Here is a 13,751-nt window from a genome sequence, read left to right as displayed (position 1 = left end):
AACTTGACGTTGAGGTAAGTAATAACATGTCTCTGGAATTATAAGGGGAATATCCGAATCACTTGGCTTCTAGCGAACTAATTGGCGCGCGTTTAACTAAGTTAGTTGACTAAAATTAAGCGGGTGCCCGAAATGGTAATTTCAGACCTCACCTCGAACATGGCGGTACTGGAATCATGAATAATTAATAGGTTGCGGTTCGAAGACCATGATTCCAGGTCTTCATTTCAGCGCATTATATTACGAGGGAAGTATCAGCATAGCCAAACAGTCAATTGAACATACATAGATATGTCAAGTTGTTTAACAAAGAAAAGAATGACAAGTACAATTTTAAAAGAGAAATGAAAAGCGAAAACCCATATTTTGAGAGTGATAATAGATACAAACCCAACCACCACAATATGAAGGGAAGAAGAAAAGCGGAATCCAAGATAAAAAAACCAGAATTAACAGAAATAAAGGTAACAGTAAGAACTGGGATTACCCAGGAATTTAAATGACAAGGACAAAAAAGAAAGTTTGTTGTTTCGCACTGGTTTTTGTGTGCTTGTTGGCTGATGGCTCAAACAAACTCTCAAGTGATATATATACATTCAAATTATCAATTTACAAAGAAACGAAAAATAAAAGAAGAAGGAAGGAGAAGGAAAGTAAAGACAATACCAAAGAAAAAAGGGAATTTCGAAATTCATTGAATAGATGCGTTAGCTGCTTGTTAGTCAAGTAAAGAAACGAGCAAAAGAAAATGAGAAAAACTAGACCACGCAAAAGAACCAAAGGCATACAAACAAAAAATCGAAAATAAATAAAAATAAATCATGGAAGGCTGAAAAGACGCCCAACCTCCAAGCCCTACCATTGTGTTAGTTTGGGGTTACATAATTGACGCTATATCCGATCCCGCTCGCTTCACTCCAGAAAAGAGAGAAAAAAAGAAGAATGAAAGATAGAACGTACAGAAAACAAAAAGTGGGAAAGGAATAGGAGGGACAAGGTTCTGCTATATTCATCAGAACAACAGAAACTACAGGGGACAATGATGCTCAGCAAACAAACCGTTTATTTACAAGGGAAAATCATATGCGAGGGGTCATATAGTCACTGTTGGTATTTTAGCAAAATAGATAGAATTTCGTCATCCGTGGTGAGTAATAGGGATCGTGCTTCGTAATTGATTGATATTTGCGCTTCTTCTCAATGGTCGACTCAAAAATATCGCGTGGAAAATGATAATAAACGAAGATGTTTGGAGGGAAGGGACGAGCGCGGGGAGTAGCAGGTGGGCAACATCGATAGAATGAAGTGTTTGACACTCGCTTGGGTAGGCAAGGTTGGAACTGCTTCGTTCCTATGGCATGGTTGTTTATCCTTGCATTTTGATTTTGAAATTTATTTCTTCATCTGCATGAAAATCCAGGAAACGTTTTTCGATCTTGGACGTTGAGCTCGAACTGGAAGATTCCCTGCACAGTTCCGATGAACCTAATAAATCGTAAACGGCTCAGTTAGTTTTCCGAGTATCCGTATCACAATATATTGACACCCCATGTGTGAAATATTATATTTAACTGTATAGCAAACTTACAAGGTCCGCCCATCGGCACCCCATCCAATCCCTGCAGTCCCTAGTCCCCGCGCCCGCTCGCGACTGGTCGACTCAAAACTCCCACCATCAGCAAGCGCTGTGCGAACCCAACGAGGTGTCCGAAGCTGGCCTACTTCCATGCGACGACGATATTGACCTAGCGTTGCACCCGTCCCCGTCCGCCGATTTTCCTCAACCGCCGCCTGTCGTCGTAACCGGGTCCGCTCCTCGTGGGTTGAGATCCCCGTTTGGGTCTCTTGCCGTTCTACAGTGGGGTCTATGCGGTCTGCTCTTCGTGGGATGGACCTCGTGCGGTGCAGGCGCATTTGTTGGGCTTGGATGGCTAGGGGTGCGGCTGGAGCGTCGGGCGAACGGTTAAATAGTACTCGTGTGCGGGGCAGTTGCCGACTGCTTGTGAGGCCATTTGCGCTTCCATTACCATTTGGCTGTTCGCTGTCAGTGGATTGTGCTGTGCCGCTTCGGCCAGCGGCATTTGAGCCGTCGGCATCGGAAGGGTGATCTGGGGGATGTATAAGTGTCGGCGACTGCGTCCACCTTAATGTGATAGCTGCCGGGTTGCCTCCATGGGCGGGCAGCAATGCAGGAGTTAGCCGCTCGTTGTGTGGTTGTGTGATCGAAGCTGGGGGGCGTGGTGGTGGTGGTGGCGGTTGAACTGTTGCTCGTACCCGCTCTAGGTGGCGATCTCCACCATAATCAGCGCGTAAAATCCCATCAGCAAGTCCCGGAGAGGACACGCGAGGAGAGCGGTTCCCAGTGTGTGCTTCCATGAGCGACTCGGGGCTCAGGAGTCTTGGAATCCGTGAAGATAATACTCCGTCGTCCCATTCAGAGGCATTCACGGAATCGACAATATGTCTTTCTCTATAGCCCATTTCCCGTAACAACTCTTCACGTGATAATTCATTTTCTGAATCGCCGCTTTGCAGCTCCCTTTGCGCTGCAGCATCTTCAATGATATCCACTAGGTTGTTCAGCCCCTCATGTTCAAGAAAGCGATCAGCTTCGTCTGAATCTGATGGCGACTCCTGATCATCTCTGCCTATGCGCGTCCGCACGATTTGCAGTCCTGGTTCGTCTAGATCAAGAGATATAATCTGGCGGCGGGAAAATGCCTGGCGGATATCTGCTACCCCGGCTCGTCCATAATCTTCCACCCAGACAAGGAGATCCCAGGGCCGAGGAGAGAATGACATGGACCGAACTGCACCGCCTTCAAAATAGGATCGGGATGACTGAAACACGCAGACAATATCCTCTCTCCCACCCGCATCTTCGGGATCCGTGTTCAGGATGCTTTTGATGTCGAAGACCGTGATGATCCCGGCTTGGGAACCAACAGCACAAAGATGGCTAGCTGGGGAAAATGCAATTGTGAAACAACAACAGTCATCATACTGAGGATCTGCGTCTAGTTCCACAGAGCGGATTAACGGCCAGTTCCATCCCATGAGCATTTTATCACTATGTCGAACAGGGACTCGGTTTTCAGGTGATGGTTCAATTCGGTAGAAGTAGATACGATTGGCATCACCAACCGCAGCGAGAAGGTTCGAATCCGGTGAGATTATAGCGTAGTTCATGCATATCGGATGGCGGATGCTTTGAATCATTTCCGAACGTGTAAGAGAATAAATGCTCACTGTTGTGTCATTGTTACTAGAAAAATGCATCCGATGTTAGTGACAGACACAAGAGTTCGGGGATGACAGTTTGTACCTAAGAACTGCGACATCTTCGTCCGCATAAGTATGATTGATAGCTGGTAGGCGATGGATTGTCACAGAATTGACAATGCTCCCACCAAATTCATGTATTTTTATATCTGAAACGGTCAGCGCACCGCCTCAACAAAAATAGCAGAGTAGGTAGAACCTCACTGGAGCTTGACGGTGGAAATCGCGGCCGAGCAGGATCTAGATCAACTGGTAAGGGACTATCTACATCTGCTCGCAGAGGAAGCATAGCACGTGGAGCCCCAGAAGTCGGATCGCCAATCCTAATGAAGGCACAATCCCCATGCTCCGAGCCTCCAATTGCAATCCAACCCAGACCCGCGGTCAGACATTTTGGCGCAAACGGCACGACAGCAATCTTCTCACGTTTCCTCGAAGAAATGTGAAGGGCAAATATCTGCCTTTCTACGGCGACATATATTCGATCCGGATCAGCTGTGCTAATATAGTGGCGTAGTTGGTGGTGTCTACATAAAAGAGTAGTTAGCATCGTTCCCTTCCAGGTGTAAATATAGCCACGAGCAAGCAAGTAAACCGGCACTAACGTATTGGGGATCTTGATAGGGAAGAATTTCCGGTGGTTTGGAAGGACAAGGCATTCAGTGGGTCGGTAACTTTATGTGAACATTTGGAGGTCAGTAGAGAGCTCTTTAAGCCTAGTGACGAGGAAGAGATCAAGGCGGCTAACTATGGTACTCACAGCAATGCGGAGTCGAGCGTCATGGTGACAATGAGAGCAAGATCGCTAGGGTCATTGTATTAATGAAACTTGAAAGGCTAGGACGCGGCAATATTAAGTAGAAGATGGGGGGCAACAGGTAGTTGTACTGGATAGTGAGTCGAGGCGCGGTGGAGATTGCCTTTTTCGATGACGGCAGACCCAACCGCGGCGGAGTAGCGAAAGGTTATGTACGCGCAAATAGTATGGGGAAGTATTGTACATTCAGCTACCCAATTATATCACTCCAGCTCCATGCCCAGTGTAGGATAAGTAGAAGCTATTATATAGTTTAACTGCTCATTAATAAGGATATCATTTGCATACTTAGAACGTGCACAATACATCATGTATGTACAGTACATGCATAACCCACTTCATCTCGTTTAATGTAAGTTACTCCGTAGTTATTCTGCACAATGTGTCGCTGACATAATATATTAGTCATCTATCACAACCTCCCGTCTTCTACCGCTTTCGACAGGTCGCCCAAAACAGACTAGCGTCACCTCCGTCCTTTTTTTCTCCGTTCAAATTTTTCTTCTTCACATTTCCTCCCAATTCAACATCTCCTCAACATCTCATTATCTCCCCCATTCCCATCTTCTCCCACCCGCCCTTCTGTTTAACTCCTTTCCCTTCTCATCTGTAATACTATTGTCTCTATATTCTCACTTTGTATTTTATTTTCGATCCCTTAATACTTTGATTATCCTCTCATAATGCTTGCGTCCCGGTTCTCCCGTGCGGTACGTGTTCTATCACCGTCTGGATTTAAACTCACCTGGACTTCATATAACAATGTCAAACTGACTTGAATTCGTTCAATTAGCTTCCTCGCGCTGCCCCCTCTTTTGCCCGTTCATCCACCTATAAACTTCCCTCTACATCCTTCCGGAGATGGAACTCGACAGAAGGGGGAGAGGAGAAGGTGAAGGGCCAGGTCATTGGTATTGACTTGGGTACGTATTATCTCTGGACAAACTCTGACCTCCATTATTCTAGCGATGTTATATATTGTCAATGCTCACGGGTGTGCGTTCTGAGCTAACCGACGTGATTGACTAGGTACCACCAACTCTGCTGTTGCTGTCATGGAGGGAAAGACCCCAAGAATCATTGAAAACGCTGAAGGTTAGTTGAGAGTCTTATTCTATCCTTATTTCCGGCGATCACTCGGCTGGAAAAATAAGTAAAATAAATAAATCACCAAAAATCACCAAAAATCACCAAAAGATTGAAACTGACATGTTTCTTTCAGGTGCACGGACAACTCCATCTGTTGTTGCTTTCACCAAAGATGGCGAGCGACTCGTTGGTATTGCTGCCAAGCGTCAAGCTGTCGTTAACCCTGAGAACACCCTCTTCGCCACTAAGCGTTTGATTGGACGCAAATTCACTGATCCCGAGTGCCAGCGAGACTTGAAGGAGGTTCCTTACAAGATCGTTCAACACACCAACGGCGACGCTTGGGTTGAGGCTCAGGGCCAGAAATACTCGCCTTCCCAAATCGGAGGTTTCGTCCTCCAAAAGATGAAGGAGACTGCTGAAGCTTATCTCGGCAGACCTGTGAAGAACGGTGTCGTCACTGTTCCTGCCTACTTCAATGATTCACAGCGTCAAGCTACCAAGGATGCTGGTCAAATCGCCGGTCTCAACGTGCTTCGCGTTGTCAACGAGCCTACCGCCGCTGCTCTTGCGTACGGTCTTGAGCGTGAGCAGGATCGTGTGGTCGCTGTCTACGATCTTGGCGGAGGTACCTTCGATATCTCTATTCTTGAAATCCAAAAGGGTGTGTTCGAAGTGAAGTCCACCAACGGCGATACCCATCTCGGTGGTGAGGACTTCGATATCACCCTTGTTCGCAACGTTGTTCAACAGTTCAAGAAAGAGTCCGGTCTTGATCTCTCCGGTGACCGCATGGCTATCCAGCGTATCCGTGAGGCTTCTGAGAAGGCTAAGATCGAACTGTCGTCTGCTCTCCAAACCGAAATCAACCTTCCCTTCATCACTGCTGATGCTTCCGGTGCCAAACACATCAACTCGAAGATGACTCGTGCCCAGCTCGAGGCTCTCGTGGAACCTCTGATTGCCCGAACCGTCGAGCCCGTGCGAAAGGCATTGAAGGATGCCAACCTCCAAGCTAAGGACATCCAGGAGGTCATCCTCGTTGGTGGTATGACTCGTATGCCCAAGGTTACCGAATCCGTGAAGAGTATCTTCGGCCGTGAGCCCGCCAAATCTGTCAACCCAGATGAGGCGGTTGCCATTGGTGCCGCTGTTCAGGGTGCTGTTCTCGCTGGTGAGGTCACGGATGTTCTCCTCCTTGATGTTACCCCTCTCTCTCTTGGTATTGAGACCCTTGGAGGTGTCTTCACCCGCCTGATCAACCGCAACACGACCATCCCTACCAAGAAGTCTCAGACCTTCTCCACTGCTGCCGATTTCCAGACTGCCGTCGAGATCAAGGTCTACCAAGGTGAGCGTGAGCTCGTTCGCGACAACAAGCTCCTTGGAAACTTCCAACTTGTTGGAATCCCCCCTGCACACCGTGGCGTCCCTCAAATCGAAGTCACCTTTGACATTGACGCCGACTCCATCGTCCACGTCCACGCCAAGGATAAGGCCACCAACAAAGATCAGTCCATCACCATCGCTTCCGGCTCCGGTCTCTCTGACTCTGAGATCCAGAACATGGTTGACGATGCTGAGAAATATGGTGCCCAGGATAAAGAGCGCAAGGCCGCCATTGAGGCTGCCAACCGTGCCGACAGCGTCTTGAACGATACTGAGAAGGCCCTTAAGGACTTCGAGGACAAACTCGACAAGACTGAAGCTGACCAGATCAGAGAGAAGATTGCCGCTCTGCGTGAGGTCGTTGCTAACAGCCAATCAGGCGAGGCCTCCATCACCGCTGAGGAAATGAAGGCTAAGGTTGACGAGCTCCAGAACGCCAGTCTCACCCTCTTCGACAAGATGCACAAGGCCCGTTCCGAGGAAGGCCAGCAGCAACAACAACAACAATCGACTGAGAACCAACAGGGTGGCGAGGGCGAGAAGAAGCCATAAAAATCTGCATGTCATCTTGAAATCTAAGGGAGAAAAACGAAAGGCAATTAACCGATATTTCTTTCTCCTTTTCTTCACATGAATTTATTTCCTTTGTCATTTAGAGGTTCTTTTTCCTTCTTGTGAATTTTCCCTCTCCTATCTTTGTCATCATTCTCCCATTTCATTTCGTTTCCATGTACACATACCAGCCTTGTTGCGTTCTTTCCATTTAACGCGCCCCATACTTGGTGTTGGAGTTTGTTTATCTTACGTGTGTTTTACTTTACTTCCTCTGCATAATTAACCATCGTCATCTTATCCTCTTCTCGACAAAATGTTTTATCTATATGATTTTTTTGTTCACGGTCACCACGGAATTTGGGAGGGGGAAGAAGGCGAGAAACCCTGGCTTTTCTGCGATTTTTTCTTAGTTTGTTTTTCCTACTTTTCCTTTCATTTTTTGTCAAATGGGTGAGGAGCGTGGCGGGTAAAACAAAAGGCAAAAAAAGAAGTATCTGGTGTTATTTCTCTGGATGTCGGACGAAAAGTGAGCAGGGAAACGGGGGAGGTGAAAGGTGGTCGGACTTAACCATAATCCAACCGAGTCAGGAGCCGATCCATCCATGTCTGCGCTGGCGCATCTCATTGTATAGCGGACAACGGCGTCTGGATGAGCATGGTTTGGGTGGGATTGGTTTGAGTTAGGATGGATGGGATGGTAGAAGTGCAGCTTTACATATCAACCACCGTCTTGCCCTCAACTCTCGACTCTCCTTGAAACCCACCCCGCCTTTTCCGCTATCGAATGATTAGAATATAGCAATTCTCCTCTCTTATAATTTATCAGTTGGCTTTCATATAGCATTTCTATTTCCGTGAACTATTCCGTCCTTCTGGTGCTTCTCTCCCTTATGCTTTTCTCTCCTCTTCCCACTCTCACTTGCCGTGTTCGGTATTTCCCCTGTAGTCCTGATTCACATGCGGGATAGCCGTCAGTCCAACTCGCTACCGTTATACCTTGTATCCCCCATTCCCTAACTTCCCTCCACTCCGCCTTGTATATATATGTTTGGAAACTTGTAATATGCAAATTCACAGTTGATATGTTATCACTACCGAATTTGCTTCTAGTACTACGTACTGAAAGTGAACAAACAAATCATAGCCCACTCAGCTGAGAATACATCTGCACTTTCACAGTCAGTTATAGTTAACCCAGTTCCCACAGGCAAAGTCTTCCCAATTCACTCTCCCCATCTGTGAATGCATATATTACAACGGCCCCAACTCACTTAATTCATCTAAAGAGAAACATCGAGTTGGCACGCAGCTTTTCATATCATCAACACTTCCCCTTCGCAACGTGCGCCCGCCCCATTCACCTCCTTCCACTCACTAACTAAATTTGCACGAATTCGTCTCTAGGAATCGAACCAATTAGGAGATAGGAGCAATGGATAAAAGATAAAAAGGCGAGAACATACGCCTTTTATCTCACTTCTCAGTTTGCTAGTTTGCAATTTCAGCCACCCTTCAAACTACTACCCCTTCATATACTTCGCTTCATACAGAGCATATCAATTCCCATCCCTCGAAACAGCGGCAGACTCAACATCCAGATACCGAAAGGAGCAAAAGGAAGACGAGAGGCTAGCCCGTTCTAAAACAAGCAAAATCAGCAACAAAAAAAAAAAAAAAAAAAAAAAAAAAAAAAAAAAAAAATCAACCCAAAATCTGCCTCTGCACCTTCTCTCGCACACGAGCGGAAGAACCCAAAAAAATGTCGCCCGTCGCTCTGAGCAGCATAACTAGGCGCATCCAAAAACACCACCAGCGTCGAATCGAACTATACGTGCAACGCAACAAAGTCCTACGCGAACGCAAGACTGCTGACATGGTTCTAGCCCAAAGGCGCAAACGAGAATACGAGGCGTTTATGGGGGAGATTGCGAGGGCCAATTATAGGCAGCGGGTATGTTGATATGTACTTCCAACTTTCTATGTTCATTGTCCATTTTATCACTTCAATCTTTTCTTCTTTTTTTTCTTTCCTAGGTTCATTGGAAGGGGGAAAAAGCTGATGTAAACTTTCTTTTTTCCTATCATTCTTTAGAAGTTACGGGAGGTGCAGGTCCAGTTTGAGAGAGGGTTTACAGATCGAGAACGGTTCTTACTGGCGAATCAGGCTGTTGCGGTTGCACGGGCTCCTAGGACGGAGCAGAAGGAGAGGAGGAGAGAATTAAGGAGGCGGATTAGGAGGTTTGAAAAGGTGGCGAGGCAGACGGGGCTAGCAATGATGGACACTTGTCAGTATGTTGTCCAGCCGAGGGATGTGGCTGTGAGGTTCGTTGTTCCCCTCCCATATTGATAACAAGCCCCCGCCTTGATCGTGGCACAGCGGGAACAGGCTCTTCCTAAAGAAACCATTTTATCTAATTTTCCCACGTATGCTAATGCTCTAACTGCCCGTGCCGTATTTGCATAGCCGTGTACAAAAGCGCCATGGAAACCTGTGTTGCTGCCATCATCGAGATCACGAAATGTCCTCCCTGACAGTAGCAGGGTCAGACAAGTGCCAACTTCCTTCAGGACTAGTATCCAATATTAAACTAGAGTTGCTGAGGAAGGAAAAAGGTGGCGGAGAGTGAAGAGGAGGGCGATTAAAATATGTTACCGTGCTAGTGAGCGGTAGGAACCAAGGAGTAATACACCACTCCCAATTCCCAGCTAATCGCAATTGTACTCTTATTACCATAGGCACGCAGAGTAGTTTAAATAATATCTCTTCACAGAAGACACATGGATAGCGACCTTGCACACAGAAGGAAGTATTTTAGGGGGATCATTGCTTTATTTGGATGTTTTCCGCATGTTTAGCGCGCACCTTCGGGTTGACAGCGGGGCGGACGAATTTGTGCGGGGAAGTGGAGTCAGCCGCTGACATCATTCTGCGGACAGCCTCAGAGGGCAACAACAACAAACACATATTCGTTTAGGAAGAGATAACTATAAGTAAAACTTTCAGAGCCCTTCAATTCCCTTCAGTATTTTATAGAATATATCATCTGGCCAGGTCGTACTCAGAAAAAAACAAAAGTAACTTCAAAACCATGTCTTCACCTTCAACCCCATCGTCGAACCCGTTTATCGACCTCCCCGAAATCATCCTCCTCTGCAGAGAACAAGTGAACATAACCGCTTTCCAAGACGCCCTCCGCAAATATTGGCCCGCTCTCGTCCTCTCCTCCTCTTCCACCACCACCACCACACCAGAACCAACCCAACAACCCCATCAAAAAATAAAAATAACCCCCCTCCAGAGCCGCCTCGAGTTCGTCCCACCCACACAGCCGTTCGACCTCGTCGTCTCCCCCGCAAACTCCTACGGCCGCCTCGACGGTGCCTTCGACGACGCCATTTCCCGCGTCTTCTGTCTGCCCCACCACAACTACGACACTCTAACCAATGCCGCGCAGAAAACGCTCTACGAGCACTGGCGCGGCTATGCGCCTCCGGGCACCTGCACGCTTGTGCCGTTTCCGGAGGAGATTGTGAAAACGGGCCGGGCGCTGGGGGGCTGTCGGTGGGTGGCGCTTTGTCCGACGATGCGCATGCCGGAGAATGTGGTGTGGGATCGTGAGGTTGTGTATAAGTGTGTGTGGGCGTTGATGGTGGAGGTGGAGAGGTGGAATAGGCGGGTTAGGGAGGGCGAGGAGAAGCGGGGTCAACAGGGGGTTGTGGGAGTTGAGGGGGAGGAAGGAAGTAGGGAAGGGGAGGGGAAGGAGGAGGAGAATAAAAAGAAGAGGATTGATAGGATCTTAATGCCTCCGTTGGCGGTTGGGGTGGGGAATGTTAGCAAGGAGCGGTGGGCGGCTCAGACCGTGTTGGCTATGAAGCATTTTGTGGATGCGTTGGAGAGACCGGAGAAGTGGGCGAACTTGGACTGGTTGGAGATTGGGAAGGGGTCTTTTGAGACTGAGATGACGTGGAAGTTTGAGGGGATCATGGGGAAGAAGTAGGTAAGGGGGTAATGTAATAATGTCCGTACCTGTGGCTGCCAGAGGGGGGAAGATTCCGAATGCTCGTGATTTTTGGGAGTTTCAAGGGGGGGGAATATTCTACTTCGTGTAACCATTGCGGAGAATCCCGGCCGGAACTCTTGCGCCTCAGGGACCCGGTGGATGGGGTGCAGTTACATTTTGAATCAAGGGGGTGTTTCTGTTTCGCACACCATGGGCATGTTTCATCATCGGTCGATGAATAATTTTACCAAGTCGTAGAAACAAATAAATTCCCGAAGTGAAAAGGAGCTGGTGTACAGAATAAAGGAGCATCGAACAAATTATGACAAACACAGCAACAGTCAACAGCTAATTTCCGAATGCCCTGGATATATCAGAGCAGAAAGTTTACACAATCAAATCGACAAGTTACATTGCCCATTCATCCTCATAATACACTTCATTTCTGTTTCCCCACGATGTTCCATACAAACGCTGAGACACGTTGGTGTACACGGATAATGCACGCCAACCACGCCCTTCCTACTCCCTCAGCACAAGCACATGAACAACATACCCCGACCCACCCTTCAATCCCAAGCCCTCCCCCATCCCTTTCCCAAGAACCTCATCGCTAACCCTCCACACCCGAAACTCCGCCAGCGCCGCGCGCAGCCACGACTCAAACACATCCGGCACCCGCAGTTGCTGTGCAATAACGCATACAGTTGGCCGCCTTTTCGACGCGAGCGGTGTTGGTGGTGGTGCGCCCTCAGGCAGGGACGGAGGCGGTAGTGTATAGCCAGGCCGCAGCCGACAGATATCTGCGCAGGTTTGCACGAAAGGATCGATTAGGGCGTCGTTGTAGATGCAGTCGCAGGCGAGGAGGAGGTCGAAACCCGGGTCTTTTTCTACTTCATCGCTTTCTTCTTCTTTCGTTTTTTCTGATGATTGAGTAGAGGAGGGCTTGATGACTTGTTTGAGTGTGCATGGCGAGTCAAGCTCCCAGTCCAGCGCAGTGAAGGTTACGTTTCCTGTGCTGGTGGTGTCCGGGCGGTGTCGGGAAGGGGATGGGGAGTGTTGATTTGAAGAACGGGTAGATGGCGGTTTTCGAGGGCCGCGCCGGGATTGGCGGTGCTGATCATTACGGCGGGGGGCGGTGGCGTTGGCATTGGCTATAGTGTTTGCTTCGAGGTTTTCCTTTAGTAGTTTGTGGACGTATTCTTGGTCTGTAGCTATGTAATGGCTAATAGATGGGGCGAGTGTGAGGGCGATGACCCCAGATATCCCACAACCAAGCTCGACAACGGTAGAGTCCTGGTTTAGGATTGATGATGTCCAGAGGGTATTTTGTTTGGAAGATAGCCATTCTGCGACGAAGGGGGTGATTTTCCATAGAACTGAAGGCGGATTGATATTTTATACTGGGTTAGAAAACGGGGCATTTCGTTGGCAAACCAGTAGGACATCAAAAGGTAGATCGGCTTGGAATAAACGGACTATTAAAAAAAACATACCCGCGCCCGTAGTTCCCCCTGAACGGGTTGAGGAGAGGATAGTTGGCGATTGGCGGATTTGAAAATCACGGCCGTGGATAGTGAGGCTGATGGTACTCGCACGAGAATCAATAAAGCCTAAGTTCTGTGAAGGGATTTCCTGGGAGAATAGGGAAAACGCTTCTATAATTTTCCCCAAATAAAGAGGGAAGATACTTTGTTTAGTATGCGCCTAGGTAGCAGGGAGGTATAAGGTACAACATCCCTTGCGTATGTACAGTTATGTACCTTGGCAGCCCTTTGGTTGCTTGCTTACCTTCCTCAACATCCTCGACTTCAGGGCCAATCGCCCGTAAAAATTCGTGGAAGTGCATGATTGATTGGTTGAATGGTGGCCAATGTCACTCCATGTATATCAAGCGGATATCCATTTTCCTTTTCCTTGCGGTTTGCATCTGGAAGCATCACAAAGTTAGCAATGGGCGCTCGCCTTTTTTACTCTTGATTTCCTGGATTCTTTGATTTTTGACAATTCACACAGTGCCGAGGTATCAACTACATCGCATGAATAAAAAGGAGAACGGGAACCACAAATAAAGCATGTGTACAGGCTCATCGTCCACAAAGGCCCAGAAACCAATCTTTAGCCAGGTATTGCCATTGCCTCTGAGTCTTTGATTTTGCCCACCAAGCGCCGATGGGGTAAAACATAAAGCTGGTAGGAACATATGGCGAAACGTAATCATAACAAACAGGTATTACTCTCTAGAGCATAGGGACCAAGTTTCGAGTTGAAAAAGCATACATACGTACAGTACATACATCCATCGAGAGGGAGGTAACCTCCGGATTTCAATTGGCCAGTTAGTGTGGTATCGGTCCAGTGGTGCAGTAGTTAGTATTTATAGGATAGAATAAATAACAGAATAGAGAAAAGAAGCTTGATATAAGCTCATCATGTTAGACATGGTGGACCGACTGACCCCTTTGATGCCGAATTTGTCAGTCCTGGGTTGAAGCCATTGATATTGGCCATCGCTGATCTTAAGCGAGATAATGAGAAAAATACGTGATATTCATGGATACGGTAGTTACAGCGTACGGCATTGGAAGGCGCATTACCCAGCCGGATTATTATGTGTA

The 13,751-nt window shown here is 47.7% G+C and overlaps 5 protein-coding genes across 6 annotated transcripts; 3 read left to right on the top strand and 2 right to left on the bottom strand.

Moving 5' to 3' along the window:
- Nucleotides 1–3: 3 nt before the first annotated feature.
- BDCG_07190 (uncharacterized protein) lies at nucleotides 4–4,428 on the bottom strand. Its single transcript, XM_045422972.1, has 6 exons — nucleotides 4,043–4,428; nucleotides 3,888–3,956; nucleotides 3,487–3,809; nucleotides 3,326–3,431; nucleotides 1,589–3,265; nucleotides 4–1,485 (listed from the first exon to the last, which is right to left on the bottom strand). Exons 1-6 carry the CDS (start codon nucleotides 4,063–4,065, stop codon nucleotides 1,401–1,403), a joined length of 2,283 nt encoding a protein of 760 aa, XP_045278480.1. The 5' UTR covers nucleotides 4,066–4,428; the 3' UTR covers nucleotides 4–1,400.
- Nucleotides 4,429–4,508: 80 nt separating this feature from the next.
- BDCG_07189 (hsp70-like protein) lies at nucleotides 4,509–8,795 on the top strand. The gene is made up of 4 exons (XM_045422971.1): nucleotides 4,509–4,809; nucleotides 4,893–5,022; nucleotides 5,129–5,194; nucleotides 5,322–8,795. Exons 1-4 carry the CDS (start codon nucleotides 4,783–4,785, stop codon nucleotides 7,127–7,129), a joined length of 2,031 nt encoding a protein of 676 aa, XP_045278479.1. The 5' UTR covers nucleotides 4,509–4,782; the 3' UTR covers nucleotides 7,130–8,795.
- Nucleotides 8,231–13,696, bottom strand: BDCG_07186. Of its 2 annotated transcripts, XM_045422967.1 has the most exons (5): nucleotides 13,422–13,696; nucleotides 12,925–13,063; nucleotides 12,630–12,791; nucleotides 8,839–12,512; nucleotides 8,231–8,771 (listed from the first exon to the last, which is right to left on the bottom strand). In XM_045422967.1, the coding sequence occupies exons 2-4, from the start codon at nucleotides 12,980–12,982 to the stop codon at nucleotides 11,656–11,658; spliced, it is 1,077 nt and encodes a 358-aa protein (XP_045278476.1). In that variant the 5' UTR covers nucleotides 12,983–13,063; nucleotides 13,422–13,696; the 3' UTR covers nucleotides 8,231–8,771; nucleotides 8,839–11,655. The 2 variants fall into 2 exon arrangements, with proteins under 2 accessions (XP_045278476.1, XP_045282025.1); XM_045422968.1 differs by lacking the exon at nucleotides 8,231–8,771 and having other exon boundaries at nucleotides 11,173–12,512; nucleotides 13,418–13,678.
- BDCG_07188 (uncharacterized protein) lies at nucleotides 8,845–9,906 on the top strand. Its single transcript, XM_045422970.1, has 3 exons — nucleotides 8,845–9,083; nucleotides 9,225–9,454; nucleotides 9,610–9,906. The coding sequence occupies exons 1-3, from the start codon at nucleotides 8,892–8,894 to the stop codon at nucleotides 9,662–9,664; spliced, it is 477 nt and encodes a 158-aa protein (XP_045278478.1). The 5' UTR covers nucleotides 8,845–8,891; the 3' UTR covers nucleotides 9,665–9,906.
- Nucleotides 10,078–12,659, top strand: BDCG_07187 (uncharacterized protein). The gene has a single exon (XM_045422969.1). It carries the CDS (start codon nucleotides 10,222–10,224, stop codon nucleotides 11,128–11,130), a length of 909 nt encoding a protein of 302 aa, XP_045278477.1. The 5' UTR covers nucleotides 10,078–10,221; the 3' UTR covers nucleotides 11,131–12,659.
- Nucleotides 13,697–13,751: the final 55 nt, after the last annotated feature.

This window comes from Blastomyces dermatitidis (assembly GCF_000003525.1).
Source record: "Blastomyces dermatitidis ER-3 genomic scaffold supercont1.8, whole genome shotgun sequence".
NCBI classification, from domain to species: Eukaryota; Fungi; Ascomycota; class Eurotiomycetes; order Onygenales; family Ajellomycetaceae; genus Blastomyces; species Blastomyces dermatitidis.
This window is presented reverse-complemented; position numbering and strand designations above follow the sequence as displayed.

Excerpts from the sequence above, each read along its gene's own strand:
- BDCG_07188 (XM_045422970.1), top strand. The coding sequence starts at position 8,892 with ATGTCGCCCGTCGCTCTGAGCAGCATAACTAGGCGCATCCAAAAACAC. Across the intron at positions 9,084-9,224 it reads GGGCCAATTATAGGCAGCGG|AAGTTACGGGAGGTGCAGGT; the intron begins GTATGTTGATAT and ends ATCATTCTTTAG. Across the intron at positions 9,455-9,609 it reads CCGAGGGATGTGGCTGTGAG|CGCCATGGAAACCTGTGTTG; the intron begins GTTCGTTGTTCC and ends CGTGTACAAAAG.
- BDCG_07189 (XM_045422971.1), top strand. The coding sequence starts at position 4,783 with ATGCTTGCGTCCCGGTTCTCCCGTGCG. Across the intron at positions 4,810-4,892 it reads CGTCCCGGTTCTCCCGTGCG|CTTCCTCGCGCTGCCCCCTC; the intron begins GTACGTGTTCTA and ends TCGTTCAATTAG. Across the intron at positions 5,195-5,321 it reads AATCATTGAAAACGCTGAAG|GTGCACGGACAACTCCATCT; the intron begins GTTAGTTGAGAG and ends TGTTTCTTTCAG.
- BDCG_07190 (XM_045422972.1), bottom strand. The coding sequence starts at position 4,065 with ATGACGCTCGACTCCGCATTGCT. Across the intron at positions 3,810-3,887 it reads CCTATCAAGATCCCCAATAC|ACACCACCAACTACGCCACT; the intron begins GTTAGTGCCGGT and ends TCTTTTATGTAG. Across the intron at positions 3,432-3,486 it reads ATTTCCACCGTCAAGCTCCA|ATATAAAAATACATGAATTT; the intron begins GTGAGGTTCTAC and ends TGACCGTTTCAG.
- BDCG_07186 (XM_045422967.1), bottom strand. The coding sequence starts at position 12,982 with ATGCACTTCCACGAATTTTTACGGGCGATTGGCCCTGAAGTCGAGGAT. Across the intron at positions 12,792-12,924 it reads AGTCGAGGATGTTGAGGAAG|AAGCGTTTTCCCTATTCTCC; the intron begins GTAAGCAAGCAA and ends GGAAAATTATAG. Across the intron at positions 12,513-12,629 it reads AGGGGGAACTACGGGCGCGG|TTCTATGGAAAATCACCCCC; the intron begins GTATGTTTTTTT and ends ATCCGCCTTCAG.
- BDCG_07187 (XM_045422969.1), top strand. The coding sequence starts at position 10,222 with ATGTCTTCACCTTCAACCCCATCGTCGAACCCGTTTATCGACCTCCCC.